Source organism: Brachycentrus maculatus, unplaced genomic scaffold (genome assembly GCF_059751285.1).
Source record: "Brachycentrus maculatus isolate JH-2025_06_01 unplaced genomic scaffold, ASM5975128v1 h1tg000274l, whole genome shotgun sequence".
Taxonomy (NCBI): Eukaryota; Metazoa; Arthropoda; class Insecta; order Trichoptera; family Brachycentridae; genus Brachycentrus; species Brachycentrus maculatus.
Window position 1 is genome coordinate 132,543 of NW_028281025.1, and position 24,736 is coordinate 157,278.

General features: G+C 35.2%; 1 protein-coding gene across 2 annotated transcripts in view; it reads right to left on the reverse strand.

Annotated features, from left to right (window-relative positions):
- The window catches only part of LOC148305458 (uncharacterized), a 165,549-nt gene that overhangs the window by 5,244 nt on the left and 135,569 nt on the right, over positions 1-24,736 (reverse strand). For both annotated transcript variants that reach the window (XM_088266661.1, XM_088266660.1), the window contains exons 9-12: positions 10,483-10,639; positions 6,008-6,384; positions 2,399-2,553; positions 34-297 (exon numbers count right to left, since the gene is read on the reverse strand). In XM_088266661.1, coding sequence (XP_088122787.1) covers positions 34-297; positions 2,399-2,553; positions 6,008-6,384; positions 10,483-10,639 — 953 coding nt within the window. The remainder of the gene's footprint in view (positions 1-33; positions 298-2,398; positions 2,554-6,007; positions 6,385-10,482; positions 10,640-24,736) is intronic.

Consider the following 24,736-nt stretch of genomic DNA (forward strand, 5'->3'; position numbering starts at 1 on the left):
TATATTTAGAATTAGTCTCGGGTCGGTACTTACACTATTGTCAGAATGTCCATTCAAATATTGGTCGGCAGTGCCGAGGTCGTGCAGGCGAGTGGAGACCTCGTCTTGGAACTCGCCGGGTTCGGGCACGCTGATGTCGTCCATGGGCACGGGCTTCTGGGGGGACTGCGACACCACCTCCTCGGCCAGGTGCGCCGGGAGGGCGGAGGCGGGGGGAGCGGGGGACACCGGCACGAAGGGCGGAGCCTCGGGGTTCAGGGGCGAACTCATGGCGTCGTCCAACTCACAATCCAACTTCTACATAAACAACAATAATTATTACCTATATTTAAAAATAGAACGCTTTGCATTCTATATTACCTTAAGAATTACAAGGATGAAAAGAAAATAAGGAAAATGTTTATGTTTTTCACCCATGCTATCTGATGCTATCCAAAGGATTTATAATAGTTCAAATATCCCTACAAGATTTAACTAATGAAAATTGTGATAGATTGTGATAAAAGTAAAATAATATTTTTTACAATTCTTCTTACTAATCCTTATAATCACCCAATGGTGCATGTGCATAGGGGACTATAATGAATGAAGGCGGTGTTAACTTGATCATTAATCTCAAGAAGGCAAGGTGATCAGTCCTATGCTATACGATGATGTTAAACAAACATAAGCTTGAAAAAATCACTAATATTTACTTTCCCCCCTGGGATTTGGACCCGGGATCTCATATACGGTAGCTAAACGCGCTAACCACTACACTACTATGAAGGTGGACAATAAAAAGTTTTGAGTGAGATTATTACACGCACTACATTGGATAGGGAAGGCGGTCTGCCTAAGGACGATTCAAGTTAACAAGACATAAGCTCACATTTGACTCAAATCAAGCGGAAATGAACCAGCCCATATCCAACTCCACCGTGAATAATAAGCTACAAGGGTTCAAATATAATGTGAACTAATTTAATTCTTATTGCGAATGTTAATTTTACTAAAAAAAAAATAATTATTAATGCGGTATAAAACATTTTAAAGACCATTTCAATTCTTCAAGAAATAATTATTTTGTTCAGATTTTTTTGGATCAAAAACTGTTGATTGGGTGAAATTTATTTGCAATCTATATAAATAAAAATGTAAATGTTTGTTGTTTAATCTCCTAATGTTATTCATAGATTTGAAATTTTGACAAAATATTGCATTCAAATTTGTGCATGTACCGTAGACCAAATACAGATCTAAAAAATATTTAGATCTGTATTTGGTCTACAATAATGAACATATCGACATGATTCATTGTTTTCCTGACAGTTGACACTTGTTGTCACGATACATTCATTATTGTAGACCAAATACAGATTTATTTATTTTTTTGTACTGGGCTCAAGTAACACATCAAAGTTCAAGTAGCGCCCCGTTCTACGGTATTTTTATTATGTATTTATGCTGTGACAGGTGTTTTTACCGGTAAAAGGTGAAAACATTATTTTTTGAGAAACAGTTATTTTACTGCAATGGCAGCGCTGCCATTGCAGTAAAATAACTGGATAGCGCTATCTATTGAACGTAACAGCAACACTAAACAGCTGTCACTTATTTATTGTAACTGCAGACAGTTGGTAGAATTCCATATTGAATTGTCGGGTAATTTATCAAAAGTCCTAAGAAGACGAAACGCGTCACGTATTACGTACATAAATAAACACGTACATAAATAAATGTAGAATTCAATCCAATAAACCTTGTTTTATTTTAGATATATTATCCAATAAGCTGTCACGACTTTTCAAATTTTTTATTGCATTGGTGTTTTACAGATTTTTAATATTTCCATCACTTCACAAGCAGCCTCCGCCTGCGTAGTGTAATGGTCAGCACGCTCGGCTACCGTTCTGGAGGTCCCGGGTCCAATTCCCAGGGGGGGTCAAATAAATATATGTGATTTTTTCACTGTAATATTTATTCAATATTACCCTGGACTGGTACCTGAAGCGGAGGGCTGATCACCTTTCCTTCGTGTGTAAACGATCAAGTTAACAATGCGTTTATGAAGCAGTGCCCTATGCACCATTGGGGTACGGATAAGGGTTTTCTTTATATTATTATTATTCACAAGCATTGTGAAATTAAACATATTAGGAATGTGTGGGTTCTATTTTCTTTAGTTTCCATTTAGCAAAACTGAACCACAGCAACGCGTGGCCGGGTATTTCCAGTGAGTAACAAATGAAAATCAGACAATTACCATCCACATTTTCAATTGTAGTACTATTCTTTATAAATGTCCACTGTTAAATAAACTACTCCAATACGGCATACAGACTGTTGAGGATGTGTGAACAAATGTCCTCAGAGTTTTGAATAGGATAGAGAGAGGGTAAAAGGGAGATGAAATAACCTGTTGGTGAGGGGACTGTGTCTGCAGCTCAGGGTGCGGCAGGGGGGCGTCGGACACCTCCTTCTTGTCACCTTTGAAGTAATTCCACTCGTCTTCGTCTTCTGAATCCTCTCCGCCACTTTCTCCTACATTTTCTACCAACGCTCCATCAAAAGCTGAAAAAAAATAATAACATTTTCATTCACGATTTGACAAATAAACAAGTCATCCCTTTAATTATAATTTTTTTCGATGGATCTTTTAAGGGGTATAAAAGCAAAAGCGCTTCTTTGCACTTATTAATATTTTTAAATTAATTATTTCCATTTTGCTTCTACAATAGTAATTTTTTTTTTAAATACCTTTGAAATATTCATGAAAAAGGGTAGGAAAAAGGTTGTTTATTTATTGATTTGGTGTTTAATTTGTAGAACTCCATTTTAATTTATGTATCAATTTAAAATCAAACACAGATTTTTTGAGTCTACTAAGTTGTATTTTATTAACAAAAACACATAAAAAATTAATATTGCGATAATTGTTTCGCTTTGTTAAGGCATTATCAAACAAATGTAAATAACAATTGTCACAATATTAATTTTTTGTGTGTTTTTGTTAATAAAATACAACTTAGTAGGCTCAAAAAATCTGTGTTTGATTTTAAATTAATACATAAATTTAAATAAAAATATTGTTTATAATGAAGGATTTATTATCACTGCAAAATGAAGATTTTGCTTACAAATTTTCCAAAGGTTTGGAAGCTTTTTTTATCAATTTGGATGCTGCAATTCAATCCAAAACATGAGTGGAAACAGACCAAGCGTATGACAGAGTCATAATTAAGAAAAACATATTTTATAAAAATATTTATATATTTAGTCACTTTATATTATAATTTATCTACTTTATATTGTATCTACTTTATATTGTATCTTTATATTGTATCTATCTACTTTATATTGTAATTTGATAAGACAAAAATGATGACAGCATCATCTTGTATTATGACCTCATGCAATATTCATAACACTAGTTCGGAATCAGAAATCAAGAGGAAAATATTATTTTTCTCCTGTTAATGATACATTGATAACATTATCAGGGAATGAATGCCTTATTCATAATTTTAGGGTAACATGTCACTGTAAAGGCCTATTAAATCACACGCTCTGATCTAAATTTACATTATGATTTATCAAATGAAATAAGACACTTACTAGGATGTGTACATTTATACTAATTATATATTGCAAACACCCATCTTGCATCAACTGAGTTTTTTAAAGGAATAACCTGCAAATCGTCTATTCTTAAGGGCTTGTCTGCAGGTAGGATGGTAAGGTAGATGTGAAAAATACATCACAAACAACCATACCATTTTTTTAAATCATATTTAATTCATTTTACAATTGGCAAGAATCGCTATATTTATGAATTACATTAATATACAATATTTTTTTGTTTTTTAACAAAAAAATTATTTGATTTAATTTTTTTATGATAAACAAATTTTGGGTGTTTAATTTTTTTAAAAATAACTAGATATTCTACCCCCACTGCTAATTTATCAATTCCATTGCCCTATAGAGTATTCAGAGTAAATGTCTTTCTCAAAGTAGGTACTTATTTATTAATTTTATTTAAGCCAATTTAATCATATTCTTGTATTAAAATTTGAGGTAGTATTTTACGAAAACGGCGCTATTCAAATCATCCAAAATAATTGAATTTAATAAAAGTAGTAAATGATTCAGTTCTACCACTGTTGAGCCAAAAAAAATGGAGAGCTGTATTTTTTTTCATAAGGGAATTTATGACGCCGCAAATCCCGCATAGCGCCTGCCCGCGTCACTGTTCAAAAACATAATCTTTTGTTTTGGTTTCTCGGCTACGCCATAAATTAGCAATAATACAAAATACGACAGTTTTCCATTTGTCCCACTCTACGGCGATACAGCCTGTTACTCGAGCCCACGACCGTACGATATATGTAATGTTATTTAAAACTAGTTTATTCATAGGTTTTTCCCAAGGGGTGATTTATTGCTCGAACCAGACACTAGGGGCGCAGGAGCGAGGACACGCCTTTTTGACATATTGGATATTATGCCCCGATAAGTTCGCAAATATAATATCGTTTCATACCGTCTTAATATTTTATTTTACTTAATTTAACTCGTAATACCTATAAAATCTCCGCATGCAATAGCGACCTTTCCAACGAACACGGGACGTGTTGTATAATAATGACATTCTTCGGTCGCGATTGCGATTCCAATAACAACAGGTGTTATTGCAAATGTCGATTATGATTTGAACAATGATGCGGATAGTAATTTAAACAAATGGACATCGAAATGCATACATTCGCGTAATTAAACAATGCAAAACTTGCACATACAATTAGCGAAAGCGGGAGGCTGGAAGGGGGACAATCGGCTCAGTTTGACAGTTGACTGAAAAGTTCTAGAAGCGTAAAAAGTTTGAAGTGCGAATCGTGATAAACTTTGTAAAATGCAACGGATAATTACGCGTAAATATAACGCGGATTTATAAAGGATAAGAGATAAGAAGTTAGAATGCAAGACGCTCCCGTCTGGACCAGTCCAGACATGTAGCGATATATTTCGGCAACTTTATATTTCGGCATGCGGATAACGCCTCGGTAAAATGGCGATGCCGGATAAATAAAAATTATCGACAAGGATGAAAACTACGACAAAATAAAGCGCACTCAAACTTTCGTTCCTAAAATTTTATTTTTAGAACGGTGCATAATAAACCCTAAAATAACTTTACACCAAGACGAGTTATAATTCTCGGACGAACGTAAACTTTCTAACATACCATTATTCCGAGGGACTGCGTGGATAGAGAGAACTTTTATTCGAAATTTCGGAGTACTATCACTCGTAAATAACTTTCAAACGCGAGCAATTTCACCGAACGCCGGCTAATAAACGCAGAATACAAAAACACAGACACGGCACGTGACGCGACACAAAACGCTTCCGTCGAGCGACTGAGGCCGCCTGCCGGCAACGTAGCAGCTGTCTGCGGCGGGCGGCGGGCGACGGGCGGCAGAGTGCGCGCGCCGCGCGCCGCCTAGAGCCGACCGCATTTTATGGATAATTTACATCATTTTTTGGCGATATTATTTAATACACAAGATAATGATCAAATTGTAACTGAGCTAAAATGAACGGGAGTTCTCTAAAATCAGGAGGCTCCTTACTATGTCCGCACGCGTAAGTAATATTCCGAGACACAGGTACAGAAAACAAACAAACTTTCTAATAAGAAAAAAAGTACTCTGGATTCGTGTTAGGCATATTTTGAATTGTGCATTTTGGCTCCGAATGTCAGACGGAAAACTGTTTCCCTCGGTAGCGAGTTATCGATTTTACGGCAATAGGCTAGTGACCGAGCTTCCCGGATTCACTAGACCTATCCCGCTCCGACGTCCCGCTAGTATAGGCGTTGCACTTTTCTCGGTGCAAACAGACTGCACGCCGTACGAAATGTCGGTATTTCGACGCTCCCGGAAAATCGATACCAAAAAGTGGAGCAGTCGGCAACAGCAGGGCGGCGAGGCGGCAAGGACTGGTGGATAAGGATAATAATTACCGGTGTCTCCCTCGGGCTCAGCGGGCGGAGTGGGCGTCTCGCGGCGGGGCTCGTCCGCGGCTCCGGCCGCCTGCAGCAGCGCGCGCGCGGCTGCCAGGCTGGGCGACATGAGCACCTCGTCGGCCGCGTCAACGTCCGTCTCGGGGCCCAGGTCATCGTCCCCCTCCTCGTCCGTGTCCTCCTCGTCCTCGAAGTGGTCCGAGGACCGCTTCCCGTTGGCGGGGCGCTCCGCGGCGAAGAACGGGTCTTCGGGCTCGGAGCCGTTCCGCTTCTTGAACCCGTCCAGCTCGAACAGCGGCCCGTCCGTGGAGAACGGATCCTCTTGGGCGGAGTTCACGTGGAACCGGTTCGTCTGGGCGCCACCCGTATTATCGAAACTGAAAGTGATACAAGAGAGGTGTGGTCGTGAAATGTCGAGATTATGGCAGCATTACTCATCGTTCGATATTTCCGCGTTCTGAAACTATGATGCTCGAAAATGAGATGCGAGCGATGATAACTAATCGCTCGTATTAAAACAATAAGAATGTATTTTTTGCAATCACGCGACAAACAAACTTGCCGAGAGATAAGAATTTTAAAGCGTCAGTCTGCGCCTGACAATTTGATAAAAATGATAAGTATGCAACTACAGCAATATTTTTACTTGTAAAAAAACAGTTAAGTGGTGTCCATTTAACTGTCCCATTCAATTAAACAATAATTAATTACAAGCGACACTGTTTTCGGAACAGACAATAAACTATTGGTGATGTTCCGAGCATAATAATTATAAATTTCGTTAAACAATAAACGAAAAGCTTTTCCTCAACTTTATGCAGATGGAAGAGGCAGCCATCCACGATGCATTTAATTCGAATATTGTCGTCCTTAGCAATAATAAAAATATCTCCGAAGGGGAAATATTCGCTACTAATTACAAGGAAACAATCAAATATCCCGTAAGAATGTAAAGAAACTGCGACGCTTAAGTTATTTCTCAAAAATCACAGAATACATTACTATATTACTTTTATTGGTAGACATAATATACTTAAGATAGATAAAAACAAGTAAGTCCTTACAAAACGCACTTAAGTGCTGTTGTTTTTTTTTTAAGATATACATTATATTTATATTAAAGGTATATTTTTACTGTCCGCCTCCGTAGTGTAATGGTCAGCACGCTCGGCTACCGTTCTGGAGGTCCCGGGTTCGATTCCCAGGGGGGGGGTCAAATAAATATGTGATTTTTTCACTGTAATATTTATTCAATATTACCCTGGACTGGTACCTGAAGCAGTCGCTGATCACCTTTCCTTCATGTGTAAACGATCGAGATAACTCTGTGTTTATATGACGCAGTGCCCTATGCACCATTGGGGTGCGGATAATGGTTTTATTATTATTATTATTTATATATTTTTACAGTACATGCTGTGCCTCCCTTGTTTATATTCCGCAATAAATCATGTAACCTTATTTTTTTTTACCATTAAATCAATGCCAATACTATTATATATGGTATATTATAGTATTACATAGTAACGCTATGATAAAAATAATCGTATGCAGATACCTCTAAATGCATGAACAAATATTTTGCTTCTTTATAAAAAAAATGTAGATTTGTATTAAGGATTCGAAGGACAATTAATTGTAAGCGAGGCAATTTTGTGGGTGAATACGTCGATACATCGATAAAGTACCGGGTTCCGTGTGGTCGTTGCGTATTAAATCATACCCAGACATCGAGGTCATTTCGGTGCCTGTAATGAACACTTCTCGCCTTAAAAAAACATTTAGAGAAAAACAACGAAACGATTAACATAGTACTCAATAGTGATCGACGATATGTTCAGGACTTATTTTGTTATTTATGTAGATTTTTGCATGTCTTGCCTTACAAAATATCCAGAGAAAAAAGCAAGGAACCAATTACCATACAACTAACTGTTATCGACTTGTTTGTTAAGAACATTTTGAGTGTGTCTAAATACTTGTTCACAAATCTGGATTATCTCCAATTATAGGAGTTATTTTTCATATTATTTTTTGACATCTCATAATAAGCTAAAATAATAAAATAAAAAGGATATTTTCTAGCGTTTCTCATGTATGTATGTGATTATAATCCAGGATTCGCACCTCACATACAAATGAAAGAGTTTCTGCTCAATTAAAAAGCTTCTTTCATCTCACCATTGATGTAGTTAGTGAAATTTTAGTGATTCAAGCACTATGTTTCGAATTTGAACAATATATATAGAAGCTCCAAGAATTTGAGTAGTGTGGTTGTCAATCATGGGTAAAATTGGTGAATGTGTAAAGTGATCACTTAAAGCAGCCTATGATGGTCGTGAGCCCCGTAAATACCCAGACTTACATATTCTTCTTCATCTATGATGCGATGTCAAAAATGACCTGTTTGTTGACGCATCCATCGCTTATTTTGTTTTGATTTCCAAAAAAATACGATAACAATACATTTTCTACGTAGGAAACTCGTTCTTATCAGAATCGCGTATATTGCATATCAGGAATTGTGTTATACTCGGGAAAGATAATATCCGCGGGAATTATGCATACCTATGTACTATAAATTATAACTATTGGATCCGTTTAAGCGATATGTACTTTATAGTGAGCAGTTTTGGCTCGAGAAGTGCTCGTTATCCTTTATATATTTGGATCGTTGCCCACTGACTTATTTCAGTGAGAAACACGATATTACAGCAAAAAGGAAGTTTCCCGAGTACAACCTTGCCACGGCAGATATTGTTTCACAGCTTTACCTGCGGTTTGCGATACTGCGACACTGTAAAGGGAAAATTACTAATAACAGAGAAAATGGAAATATGATCATTTTAATATATCATATTCGCCATATTTCCTCATTCAACAGGTTACACGAAATAATAAATCATACGAGTGATGCAGTCATTATATAGATTTCGTAATTTTATAACGGACGTGAGACTCATAAGATGCCTCATGCTCGTATGAAGATCGAAAAACAATTTATGATTTACGAGTCATTTTTATTTAATTTACAGTTATTTCACCTTATATAGGTGTATCGCGAAATATTTTAAATTCTGAACTTATGTTGAAAACTTACGTATGTTGAACTTACGCCGAAAATTTTGCATCCATAATATTGATAAGTAGCGAATCAAAGTACGCTAATGCGGATTTTATTTACAAAAAAGTCATCTCATCAATACAGACTGATTTTGCGTCATCATGCTCCGCGTCGAAGGAAACTGTAAACTAGAAGGTGTGTAACTTATTTGGAAACTTTCGCTGTGGATAGTTCAATCTAGTAATGACACTTCAGTCAATTTATGTAGCCTGTAAGGTGATTAATCGCTGAATAAGACTTTGGCCAAGTCATTTTACAATTCCAAAATTCTTCAATATTTTGTATTTTTTCTTCACATGGTTCAGCCTTAATTTTTGAGCTTAGTGGATCTTGTAAGGATACAGCTTTATGTCCACCTTTGTCGATGTTTTCGAGCGATCTGATCTGTTTCGTCGGCAGGTTGTTGTATTGATTGTTGAACGATTTGGTCGATTACTTGGCGAATCGATTATAGAATGATTACAAACTCGCGACAACTGCGTGTAGAATCCTATAACCGTTCACAGCGTACGTACGGGGCATACATGACCACTAAGGTAGTGCAAATATAAATGTAAAAATCCGCATTATTTGGCTTTCGAATGCTGTCCATGTCCCACCTAACTCGACTCCATGAAAACTTACTTCATTATAAAGTCAAAAATATTTCACGAAATATCGTTTAGTAACAGAAGAACTGTTTGCATTGAGTTGAAGATTAACATATATTCGTCACAAAAATCGCTACAAGAATAATTTTTGGATTTTATTATGAGTTTTTAAATGTAAAAGCCACTCATATTATTTTTTGACATCTCACCAAAGATGAAAAAAAATATGGAAGTCTGGGCATTTACGGGGCTGACGGCCGTCATAGGCAGAAGCCTAACAATAATACAAAGAATTGTATTATTGTTATTCTTCTTCATCTTTGATGGGATGTCAAAAAATTATATGAAAAAAAACTCCTGTAATTGGAGATAATCCAGATTTGTGAACAAGTATTTGGACACACTCAAAATGTTGTAAAAACCACTTAATCAAATTGTAACGTAATTAAAAGTAAATTTAAAAAAAAGTTCATATATATAACCGGGTAGACTATAATATTATAATAATTGAACGGGGTGATACCCTGGGTACACTAAATTAAATTATGTACACCTGATAATATCCAGATTGGGTCTTCTCGCTACAACTTGGTATCCCTTTCATAATCGAGCAGGCGAGGCGGCGGAAAAGGGATGTGTTAACAATAGAAAACCATGAATATTTTATAGGAGTACCTTACCCCTTCCTCCAGGTAAGAAAGGAAATAACTAAACACGTGTCGAGGATATTGGATCACAAATTCACGGCCATTATTAATTACCTGGCGTCCATTGTAGCAAACTTCTTGAGTAGCCACGTCGCCTTCTCTGCGAGTTTATGCGGGTCCTGCAGGAAGATGACTACCACGGAGATATTGTCGAAGGAATCTTTGATTTTTGCTGTTTTCACCAAATGCTCAGCTACTTTCTTGATATCATCTGTAACAAATAAACAAAAATTGTTAGTCAAGTTATTCAGAAGGTAATTGCGAACCATCTCAATATTAGTGTTCTAAACCAAAGAAATGTCATGAGAGATGGTATTATACATGATAAAAATATAAAAGGACATTGGCACCATAAACCAAGCTAGGACACAACATGCCGAACTCTCTTCTAGTGAAATGGAAGGTTGACGTGAGTCAACAGTCCGGCTTCTCCTGAGGAGTTTTACATGGTTTTCTCTTAACAATGAGCAAATGCTTTGAACTTCCTGATTGGTCCACACTAGATTATCCCTCCTGTTCCCAACACAGAATTTTTTTTTAAGTTAGAAGAAACAAAAGTCCACTCAATGATCTATTAACCTTGTACATAATATAAAAAAGGTAAATAATAAATGCAACTCCCATCTATAAAAAAAAAACAAAGTTGATTTTATCATCTTTTTTACAAAAAATTTATTCGTACGTTATAAATTAAAGGTTCATAAAATAAATATTTTTATTTGGCAACGGTGTTTGGGAAAATCAAATATGAATGGCACGAAAATATTGTTCCCACCTCTGCTGAGACGATATTTACATACGAATAAATTATTTTGAGTACATTCAACATTATGTTGGCGGCTCCGTGAGGTGTTTGTCGTCGCAGTGAGTCATAGAGAAAATTATAATGAGCTGGGTGCCATACTTAAAGCGCTAAACAAAACACGTTGGCCATTTTTAGATAAAACTGCATCTTATCAACGATGTTGTGAAACGAAATAAAGACAAAAACGATGGATGGCCTTGTTTGAGATTACATACTGGAATTTGCCAGAACATTGCTACAAACAAAAATAATATCTACGGAACGTAAAAAACTGGCAGAATAATTTATATAAATAACTCAAAATACAAAGGTCAGAGAGAACGATACCGATAGATAGTACATTCCCAAAATAATGATAATTTTAGCGAGTCAATTTTAAAAGACGCAAACAATTAAAAGAAACACGTTTTTGGCACAAAATGGCATTTCAAACCAGTGCACTGTCAGAAATCAGGTTTCGTAAAATGCCTGTCCTGAATTTTGAGCGAACATCACGCGAACTTTACTTTGAGTAAACCAACATATGCTACAAAAAAAAACCAGTCTTTTGCTAGTAATATTTCGGTATACATTTGTTTAGTTTTATCAAAAGAAGTCGGAATATTGGGAAATAAAATATATGATCAATTTACAGAATCGTAATCTAAGCTTGTCACATATTTCAGATGCGCAGACTGATTAAGTTAAATGATTCTTTATAAATCCTGACAAGGTAATTTGTAAAGCTTCAACAAACTGTCCCACGGAGTAAAATAGTGGCGGATCATAAATCACTCGGTAGTATATTGAATCGGCCTAATAATTAGACATGTCGCTCTGAATAAAGTAACTCTCACTTTCGTTTATTCATTCATAAGCTTGCCAAAAGTAGTGACGACCTCTAGTTAAATCTAACAAGATTAGAGCGCCGCCCATAAATCAGGTAGATCATTAAAGCGGCCTCGTAATAGAAAAACAGCCAACACGTTTGCTGCCTGCGCGGGGGCCGGGGGCCGATCACCACATTTGCGGGGGTTATCATAACATTCTAGAGTTGACTAATCGGTAACCGTTACTTTTTCGGTAATCCGATTAGGGTGATATTCGTTTTTCTCGGTTTATATTTCTTTCCAGTTAAAGTTAATTTTATGTCAAATTATCTAATATATCGGAAGCTAGAAATACGCAACCGATTTTTTGCACTGATGCCAAATAAAGTAACGATTTATTTGAAAGAAATCGTCACTTATGTAATTCGGTTTTTGTATTCGATCGCCCATGTCTTTGATACGTACGTAGTCACCCGCAAGGCCGAAGTGAATATTTATATTCTCTCTAAGGTGCAGAACATGATCTCAAAGGACAAGAATATAAGATAGCCCCCTCACACAACCACACTTAACCGTGGCTTACCAAAATAAGATAATCACAATAAAATGATCTTTTAAAAAGTCGCCTGAATATTTTTTGTGGTGAAAAAATAAAGATCAAGGAGAGAAAAGATACGGAAAAATCTCTGAACACAAATACATGCTATTCCCGTAACCAACTGTAAAAATGTCCATAACGCGATATAAACAACGTATTATACATACATATGTTACTTAAGTACAGAATCTAATTTTATATCTAAGTATATTTTTGCAATGCTTATATTATTTTTGAACTCATGCATCTGATTATACCTGTGAGAATTATGCAGTACCGCTGCAATTTATATTTGAATTAAATCCCACCGAGAATCGAAGAAAAATTTATTATTTTACACTGTTTATCTTTTTAGCATAATATACACCAGGTTCTACAAGTAAAGAGTGACAATTTGAGATACCTAATATTATTGAGATAAGTAATTTTTATATTTTCCTAAATTATATTGTTTCGATAAATATAAATGTGTATAATTTAGAATATTACGGTACAAAAAATATTTTGCATTCTTTACGATTGTTTTTCCAATAACATTTTTTTATTTGAATGTGGAAAACAGATAATAAATAATACCAATACCCAGATTGATACATGCTGGGGTTATAAATAAATAAATGAAATTTGTTATAAGAAAGCAATTTTTAAAGTATTTTTCATTTAGAGATAAAAAAAACAATAATAAAAACTTTTAACACATTAACTGTATGTGTATGATAAAAAAACAACAAACAATTAATTTAGTAAATCCAATGAGGTAAAATGTAGATAGTAATTATTAATACCCATAGAGGTACAATATACAAGAGGATACCCATATTAAAGTAAGGAATATCACGCTAAGAAATTTTGGCAAAGTAGAATAATCTCTCGAATTTTCGCCGACCTCAAGGAATATTCCGGAACGGAAGAGGCCAAGGACCTCGGTCAGGGCCGGTGATTATGCGCTTCGGTGCTCTCACCTCACTCCTCTTCACACTTCACACTACATAATACATTCCTACATCGGCTGCCATAGTCAGATTACCTCTCTCTATTATAGCAGATCGTCCGACGGGACACTCCCAATGGAAAAGGAACGAAAGCAACAGGACCGGTGGCAGCGGATTCCGAGGCTGTTCGAATTCCTCCAAGACGAAAAATGTGCGCGCGTCATATCTGGGGACAATAAATCATCCACGGCTATGCTATGCGTTACGTACTTTCTGCTTCAAATAATATTAAAAATAAATATTTTAAAAACTACCTGCCCGTTATAGCACCCTACGGGGGCAATGACAGTAATGAAATATTTTTTTTGAGTTTTCGAATAATATCGACATCAACAAATAATTTGGATATGAATCAATTAAACAGTGTTGACAGAACATTTTTTTTAATAAATTTTGATTGTTTTAACAACGATTTTTCGATACAGATTTTTTTAAATTTTGATTTAACATCACATAACATTTTTAAATAAAAAAATGACATCACACTAGGGAAAAGAAGCAGAGGAAGACCGAGGAAGACTGAGAAAAACATGGCACGATCAGCTATGCCTAACACTTGAAAGTGGTCAGGTTAGGAGTCGTAACAATCGGCGGGTATGTATGAGGAGATGCATGAACGTGGAAGAGGCGAAGAATGTTTGCAAGGACAGAGTGGTGTGGAGCTCTATTCTCTCTGCCTACCCCTGCGGGGAAGCGGCGTGATGGTTAGTTAGTTAGTTAGTTACATCACATTTACCGACTGCATTTTTATGAATGCAAGTTGTAGTGCATTTATTAATCGTTTAATTTTAACATATCAAACAGGTGGATGTATGTAAGTTTGTAGAAGAGAGGCAGATAGATAGTATCTCATTAGCCCAGAGTTCAGGCGTGCCACGTGTCTATCAATTTGCATATTGATGCTATCGGAAAACTCATGCTCCCTTGTGCATTGAAATTGCACTTATCGGGAAGTGTACGGTAAAATACGGTTTTGCAAAGCGCATTCAAGTAGTAAGTAAGTAATACATTGTAATATCTCTGAAATATAAATCTAACACACAAACCGTGTTTCAACGCCCATTCGTAAATTTAAGGTTGTACTTTGATGTAACATTATCATAGTATAAAAACTCTTTTAAAAAAACCTTTTATAGTATAATCATGCATTCAAGTTTGGGTTTTTCGCGTTTCCGCTCGGAAGCATTCGGTTTTATTTAGGCGAACTATGCGAGCGAGTGAAAAAAGTTTATTAACCGAGTGTTTAATGGCTAAAAATGTATTATTTATAAAAAATTATTACTATAATAATTTCTTATTATGACCTTATCGGCACCCAATTGAAGTGATGTTATCATTGTTATCATGAAGACAAGGAGATCAGTCCTGCGCTGCAGGTGCCATATTCATGATAATATTAAATAAATACTAAAGACATTAAAACAAACAAAAAAAATACTAATATTTTACAAAGAAAAATCCCTCGAAATATTCAATCTGGTCTCGGAACTTGGTGCATTAACAAATATTTTTTATGTGTATGTCATAATACATTTAGTGTATATAGTTAAATACAAAGGGAAAAGACAGTTAAGGATATGGAATGGAATAGCGTGCTACTCTCTTAATGGTGTAGCTATGAACCCTGTTTTAGAGTAACGATATTGTGACTGAGGAACGAGGGAAGGCCTTTGTGTATAGTAGTTGCAGGGGCTAAAGACATGAACGGGCTGAGGAAGGGAGAAGGACAGAAGGGGAAGCTAACCCGATTATATTACAGGAATGGTGATGTATTTTGTAAACCTTTACTTTAATATACCAATAAACGTATTGGGAAATATAGTATGTCACACGCAGGGGCTATGATGAGCTGTGACTCACCGGTAAGTTGATTATGGATCCAAAATGTTTTGATTAATATAAAGTCGTACTTATATTTTAATAATAACAGCGTACATTATTAAAATATAAATACGGCAGTAACCTTGTTTAATGAGGATTACAAAAGTGTGCGTCCAAATGAAAAGCGTAGATACTTAAAGAACCATACACTTGATAAAAAGTTCTTCAATACCGTGTAGGCATTCAAGAATTTCAATAAACACTATAATTATGCGCTCAACAAATAAATTCCGAACCGATATACCCGTGTTATTTAATCAATTGCCGATCAGGTTAAATTCAAATCGATTTATTAAAAATAATAACCGGGTGTAATTCGTACGTTTAAAATTAAAGGGGACTGCTCCCAAACCTCTCCGAGCTACAAAGTTATTATTTACTATCATCATCGAAAACTAAATCCGTAGACGCATGTCTCAAATCCGATCACGGAATATTACGGTAAGGCGAATCGGAACGTAATGTTTATGTAATACGTGATGGTATGCAGGGCTGGAACAGAGTACCACACTTGCAGTCCGGCGGTAATAACTGTAACCATTCGACCACTGCCCACTTACTGAACCAACACGATTGCCTGGAATTTGCATCTGTGACTAGAATATTAAAATCGTAGCGATATCACAGTTTAAGGGGTTATTAACCACGGTAATTAACAAGCAAGAAGACCTAGTATAATTTTATTTAATTGCAATTTTACCGTATCAAAATATAATAATATTAGCAATATAAATATTTTATACCATACGCTATAATTATTCCAAGTTCAGTTTTTTTTAAACATAAGTCATAGTACAAAAATGCTTAGTGGTACAGTAGTAGTATTTGAGTAAGAGATAACTCTTTGAATTTTGGGAGGATGCTTTACAAAATGTATTTTTAACTGACATAATAATTACAAATTATTAGGTACAACAATAAGTATACTTAAAATTATTATATGCTATATCAAATTGAATGAGAATATGTATGCTGATAATACAGTATCGAACAGATTAATTGAAACAAAAAAAATTGTTGTATTTTCGTAAAAAGTTTTGTAAAATCTTTTGTTTAATAGTTATATCACAAATTAATATTTATTATGATTTCATTTGAGCTCAATCAAAGATTTTACTCTTCTTGGCATCTATTATATAAGGTTTTGGCTCGTGGATGCCATTTTTTCATCTCGATACCATACCTGAATTGTGGACAAAATAAGCTTTTCCACCGTAGTGAAATCAATTTTGGAGAGCCGATTTGTTACAGATTGCCGATAGATTTTCAATTGGGTTTATGTCTGGCAAAATTCTCGACAGTCCAACACAGTTTGTTTTTGAGTGAAAATTTTCATTTTTTTTGGATTTGTGGCAGGGGGTTAAATTCAGCTGAAATATTCCATTACCATTTGACCTTCGTTTTTGTATCTCTGGTAGTACATTTTCCAGTAGAATTGGGTTATACTTCTCGCTATTCATCATCTCAGTCACTGAAAGAAGCAGCCCTGGTGCATAATACGAGGAACACCCCCAAAATATTTTTTAGAGGGTGTTAAAAATATGAAAAAAAGTTTTATTTCAATTAATCTGTTCTATACCGTATATCTTATGTATCTAGATTTACGTGACATTTGAGGACCTTCAGCTATCCAAAAATCGACAACATGTTAACATGACCTTCGAGTTAAGCTTAGACTATGATGTTCTCTGCGTTAACCTAACCATGATGTTTGTGTGAAAGCACTAAAATAAAGAATTGAATTGATATGTTAGGGGCGAAAATCTCGTTATAAATTTGATTTGACTTTTTATTTATCAACATTCTTCTTCTTCTTCTTTGACACTTGCCCGCACTAAAGTTTTTTAAATACTATTGACTAAGAAGAAAAGAATAGCAAAAATAGCTTTGCAAAACTGAACTCTTAAAATATTGTATACGTTTAATATATACAACTATGCTTCCGTAATAATGTGTTAAATTAGTATTGTTTTGATTGGCTAAGGCACTGAAAATATGATTAAAATGGGTTCAAAGATTGTATATGTAAAGATCGTTCTTGTATTTATGGAAATTCAAGTCGTTTCATTTTCTACCTTCGATATTGTTACAGAATCGAGTAGGAGTAAGTTAAAATCGATTATCAAAATTAACTATCGAGGAAACTGGCACATAAATAATGCAAGGACACTTATTAGCACGACTCCCAGATAGGAATGGTACCCGAAATGAAGACTGAGTAGGTGGTCACTTCTACCAACCTGTCCATTGTTCGGCGACGGGCTGACATCCGACACAAAGCAGTCGTCTGATTGAATCAATCTCCGAGCAGATTAGAGACTTATTAATCTAATACGCGAACGTGGTTATCGGCCGCCCAGAGGCTCTGCAGGTAAACGGAACGGAACAATTGCGGGTCAGGAAGATCATTCGAAGATCACGAAATATCTCCCAAACCGCCGGCCGCCTTTCGAAACAAAAGCGATTTAGAGATGCGATAGAAGAAAATAAATAATAAACAATAACATTTTATTGCGTTATCGGTTTTTTAAGAGAAATTTAATGACTGAAACGAAGATATCCGAGCGTGGTTAATGGTTATTATAAATATCTGTACACGGAATGCATTAGAATGCAAGAATGAGAAATGTGGTCATAAACCAATACCCACTCGGGTAAAATGAATAATTCCTTCACTCGGAATATGTAGATTGATCGAATGACAAATACGTACATGAAAAATGGTCTTGGGCTATTATGTATTTCTAGGTGTGTTTGCAGTTGATCGTATCTATACAGATCCCGGTATATAATAGTATGTATATCAGGAAAGTAAGAAGGTTGTCTGGCATCTACATGGGTGTGGTAAGTAATAATGTTATGTAGTCAATGTCACGTCCACCCGCACGTCATACATATTCAGCCAACACCTCTTTCGTTAGCTATAATCCTGGGAGGATGCATACACAAATCGACTTGAAAACACAACAGACGATAAAAAAGGTAAACCGATGTATAACTAAAAATTAAAACATGTTTTAATTTTCACCTGTAGATGAAAACATCTGTAAGTTTTCGAATGTAGTCGTGTATAAAAATAAAACTCATTAAGTGGTTTTTTAGTTTATTACAAGTGGTTTTTGGTTTATTACAAGTGTTTATTTTTTTGAATAAAACTAACGTACGTTTAATCGTCGTAAGAGTGCAGCGTCCCATTTGAGTCAACGTATTTCGAGACACAAATTATTTGATTACGCGATGATTAAACGCACGTGTACAAGTGCGGTAAGCTGTACCTTTTAGCGAGATTTGTGATTCGCCAGTCCCATTATATTTCCATTTTATAGTCGGTAATCTGCAAATCTTTGTTGTTCGCAATGGCTTCAGTAGCGACTGAAGCATGTAGTCAAAGAGAAGAAAAAAGAGGTACCGTTTCCATGAAGAACTAACCCAAAAAGAGCGAGCTAAGTCGGGCAACGCTGGAGAACAGCGGCAGACGGAACGGAAATAGAAACTGCATCAAATGCACTCGAAAATTGTCCCCCACTAGTAATATTCTAGATGGAGAAGATTCGAGAACAGATTTCTCAGACTCAATAAAGATTTTACAGTTAAGAACTCTCAAAAGAGCACGCTGACTTGTTTCACATTCAATTAATTGCATTCTGGATGCAACAACTACAGATGTACGAAAACGATCATATTTAATTATTTTCACAGTAAGTTTTTACATACTATATTACTGAGTATGTCAGATGTTTAGATTAATTTAAACGAACCTTATCGATCATTTCACTCTCGGATTTATTTTTCTGATACGGTAAAAAAGTCATTAGATTCATTGTAAGGCGGCGGAAAGACAGACAGGCAGGCTTCTCCTGGGATTTCTTATTGAAAATTCAGAGGTCGAATTAGCATTAAACCCGAAGGAGCGTAGAATATAAATATGTATAAATAATTAGTGAAGAAAATCCTCAGTTCTTAGCTCATGGTATAAACTTTATACCATGAGCTAAGAACTGAGGATTTTATACTATAAAGTGTATAGAGTTTAGTTCGTATGGAGTAGAAGCATAAGGCATCGGGCATGAGGCACGAGACACGAGACACGAAGCGCGGAAGACACGACTCGGACAAATAATGCTAATCTGAAATCGCAGCGGGAAGCGTTAAATGATTTCGTCTCCTTCGCAAATAAAGAAATGCGCACTGCAACGAGAGAGGAATCGTGTATTTTGAGCCTCGTTACTTAGAGCAACAAAGAAATATTGTAGAGAATGATCGAGGGAGCTTGAAATTATAATGATGGCAGTCCTGGAGAATGCCATCAATCAGGCCACCATTAGTGTCAGTTGCGCAAAATACGCTAATGTGCGCCTCATCGCCGATGGACGCGGACGCCTTATAAGGATTCATTGCATATTAAAATTAATCGCTAGATTAGGTAACTAAACTAACAAAAAATCATCGTAATACCAGGTTTCGTTTTAAAGTCGAAAAATAAAAGGTAACGGGTTATTACATACATCGCTGATATTGGTGATTAAGTTGCAGTTTAATTTATTTGTAGCATAAAGAATAGCCTAATGGACGTATAAATAACATTTTAACATCATAAAACGTCACCTGGTGCTTGAGAATAAAGTTATCGCAAAATCTGAGGCAAGGAAAGCGGTAAACAATGTGAATTTATATGACCACTCTTTCCTGAAACAATGCATAGTAACATTATGCATATACGGCATCTCCCTCGCAAATAGCTTCAACGAGGAGGGATTTCGGAGCCCGGAGGAGAATGGCTCATTCGTCGTCTCATTGATGGTGGGAGACAATAATAGAAACATAAACAGTTTAAAACAGCATTTCAATTGTTATAGAAGTCGGCGCCTTCCATTCAGAAATAACAATTGAAATGATGTTACGTGTTGAGAATTCGAAACGATAAACTTAAATCCTCAGCAGTTTTATGTTTGTGGTAGGAAAATGAACTCAGTCTCATAGCACACTCCACGTTTCAAAGAAGGATGACTTTGTTTACCTGACATAATCCAAAATGGGTTTGAGTAGGATTTTTTTTTACATCTCAACAAAGATGAAGAAGAATATAGAAGTTATAAGAATATGGGTATTTACAGGGCTTATGTCCTGTCATGGGCTGATTAAGTAATCACTTTACACACGTGCAAAATTTACCATTCTAGCCATGATCGACAACCACACTACACAAAATTTTGAAACTTATATATGCTCAATCTCATGACAGTACATTTGAGTTCACAACAGCCATCTATGTTGGATTAAAAAAGCTTTTATTTAGCGACTTTTTATTTGAATGCAAGATCCCAGCAAGGACCTCACCATCAAGTAGATCCCTGTCTGTCAAGCTTCGATTTTTACACACGCAATTATGAACTAGAACATCAAAATACGTGTTATTTGGGTAAAACAAGAATGCAAATTTTTCTATCATGCTTCAAGTAAGGCAATGAAAAAATATAACACCGTTTTTTAACGATTAAAATAAAACGAACGATGTTAATAGATGTGGAACGATAAAAGTCAAATAGACTTTTAATCATCGTTATTGTTATTTACGATTATTAAAAAGTGACTTGGACGAGATTATATACAAACTATTTTCGAAAAAATAGTAAATTTGGGGAATTACTCATTTAAAATATTATGTATTTAACGAATGTTATATGGTTGATTTATTTATTTTTTAAGCTTATTTTTATCATCCATATATTTACAATTAAATTTTCACAATAATATGTACCGATGATTATCTGTGCCGTTGAAATATTGGTATTGTAAAAAGTGCAATGGGTTAAGAGCGTGTACATAGTAATAACTGCACTGAAAATTTGAAAACCCTAAATTTTGTAATTACGTTTGAGCCATCGATATTTAAGTATTATTATCGCAAATGTTTTGAGCAAGTAATCGATAAATATGGTATTCTGAATTGAAGATATCAGATTCCCGATAATATATCTTAAAACAATGCCAAAATTTAAACGTGATGCGTTGTACTTAATTTATTGCAACGATGAAATAAATACTAAATAAATAAATACGCATGCTCACAATAGCAGAATATATAACTTTTAAGATCTTGGAAAAAGATATTGTACATAAATAGTTGATCCAAAAACGTGTCTAACCACAAAAAGTTATCAATGAATAACATGACGATAAAACTATAAATAAAATCAAACGAAATTAAGAAAAAATGAGGATAAAATACACCCGTCTATCCCTAAATTGCATAACCTTCAAAAAGTAAAAAAATAATACAAACAAAATGAATGGGTAATATTTTGAATAACTGAACAAAAAGTACATACTAGCATTTGTGTACGGGGATTCGGACATGCTACAAAATAAAAAATAATAAAACTGATCGAATATTATAAATAAAAATATTTTTTGTATTCATAAAGTGATCGCTTAAGTCAGCCAAATGCCAGGGCGCAAACCCTGGGATGCTCAGACTTCCATCTTCTTCCATATAAAGAGGAACGATAGATGTTTCACATCAAGTTTAGACGAGACACCTATAATAGTGACATCACATAATAGTGAATAATCCAGTGTCTGATATAATTAATAATATTAATATTGTTCATTGTATCTAGTTAGCGTACCAGTAGCTCGATTGTGTTATTCGATTTCATATCGTATTAATATTTAATTGTCTGATTTTTTATATCGAACCGGATATAAGAACTATTCTGGCTTCCTATAACGGAACTACTGACAATGATAGCAGATTGCAACCAAAACTTATCAAATTTCAGAGTTACTTTGGCTTCATAGCATACACACGATTAACTAATTACAACATGTTTTAATGTTAAACCCTCTTTCGGAAATTAAATCAACAGATCAAGACAAATTAATAATTCATCAAAAAAATATATACAAAAAATCCTGTACTTTATTTGGTCCAACAAGAAAATTTTCTGTAAGAAACTGAACAGTAAAATCGAGTTGACATAATGTAATAGCGAAAGAATTTCATCCCATGAAATGTGAGAATATTTACTTTAAAATTATCTAGTGTTTTTAATGATCTAATCTTAAACATATAGAACCATTTAATCACAGCGATAATACAGAATTGTGTATTTAAGAGATTACGGATTACGTTTACGATATTTTTGCCAGAAGACCTTGAATAGAAATTTCTCCAATAGCACTAGCAATTCGCAGAGATCGAAGTAGTAATGAAATAAAATAGTAGTTTATATGAAAGGATAAATAACACATTTGAAAAATTAACATTTTATTTTTAATTTTGACAGAGGACAGATTTTTTTATTATATAAAAAAAACATTATCTAAGCAAATCAGTGTGATGTAATAATGTTTTCAAAATAGTGTTAACTTCCATTGCGCTGCCTAGGGTCGATACGTAACTCGACACAATGATAATGCTGTTGAAATTTTATATGCAGCGTGTCATAAATTGCCAAAGGCACTCTCAGAACGAATATTGAACCAAATCGAAAATTTAAGAGATGCATCGATTCGAAGCCGTGTCGAAGATATGTATCGCCGAGAGAAAATATTTCCGTAAGGCTTACGTACTTATTCGAGCAGAAAGAAGATATCGATATAAATCGGCTACAATTTCAGTTGCCGGCAGAGCACTGCAATACGCCAGACCAATTTGAGCTGTTAGCGCCTAATAAAGCCGGGAGTACGTGTGTATCGTACAGATGATGTTTTCCTAAAGGGGAACCGCGGAGAGTCGGACCCCGCGACTGTTTATTGAACAAACAAGGCGCCATCTTGCGGAACAAAGTTGGAGGAAGGAGGCGTTCGGGAACATTGAGGACTCGATGACACGTGGCAGGGAACAGAAACAGTGGCAGATGGTAGGGCCGTGACAATATCTGTTGCGGGCTGGAATTTGGTCGACATCGACACCTATTTGTTCGAGTAATACTCAAAACGATAATCTTCTGACTGAATGCCTAATGAATATTTCAGAAGTTTCTATCTTCGCCCTCATCACTACAAAAATATTAAACTAAAATATTTGGAGTTTGATCGATCATTTGCAGTTGATTGTTATTATTTTATAGTGCTATTCAACCTACTGGTATTTGTATAGGGCAAGGCCATTAAACTTTGATTGACCATCAACTACCAAAGCAATCTGATGACATTTTAACAAACAACACACACACGCACTAGAGACTCGATAAATAGTTGCTGACCTACTCCTATTAACAGTTTCATAAAGTTACCGGTATCGCAATTCAAAATTAAATGTTTCCTGGAGATATTTATTACATTTCCGACCCGTATTCTTCAGATGATTTGCAATTATAATTATTGTCGATGATTTGCACCCATAGGAGTAAGAATATGTTATAAAAACGTTTATTGTTGTTCAGCACATCAGACAGGAAGGCTACTAATGGGAAATGGCTACTCACCCAACATAATGAATTGTAATTTTATGCTAGCAATTTATGAACTCACATGACGTGACTCAAACAGTGCCGGAGAATAGGATGAAGGATGGCAGTACAGGGAAAAGTGTACCGCGGACAGACACACGTGGAGAATTCCTCGGCATTGCATGAGTGATGATACGACGGTGTACGTGCTGTCACAGGTACATAATAAAACTAGTTAAGAATACAATACCGGAAATAAATATCAACAATAACGAAGTGTGAGGAAATCTTGATGGATGGAAAGTAATACGTAGGCAGGTCCATATATCTCTCACAATACTATCGTGGTCATGCCGTTTAATAGAAGTTTCTAACAATGAACCACGATTAGGCATAGAAGGTTTTCTCATACGCATTTCATTAAAAAATAAATCGAATATTCAGAAATTTCCATTGATTTATTTTTTTTATCTTGTAGAAACTTCAAGTAATTTATATATGTTTTCTTCGGCTTCGTGTTAAAAACACTAAGCCCGGAAATACACTTGCAGCTTGAAGCACTCAATGAAGGGATCAACTGCTTTAAGAACCGCAATTGGCCAATCTATAGTTGAATACAAAAACCTAATTCTTAATCTTTACACTAAAGTATCGTAAACCAAACAAGTTTTTTTTTAAATTATAAATATTTAACACAATAACCTACATATATCTGTGGATAAAGATAAAATATTGCATTTTATTCATTTATATATGTACATAAAGGGCTTGTTTTGCGTGTAGATACTGATGTACACGTGTACATTAGACGTAACTTAAGTATTTAA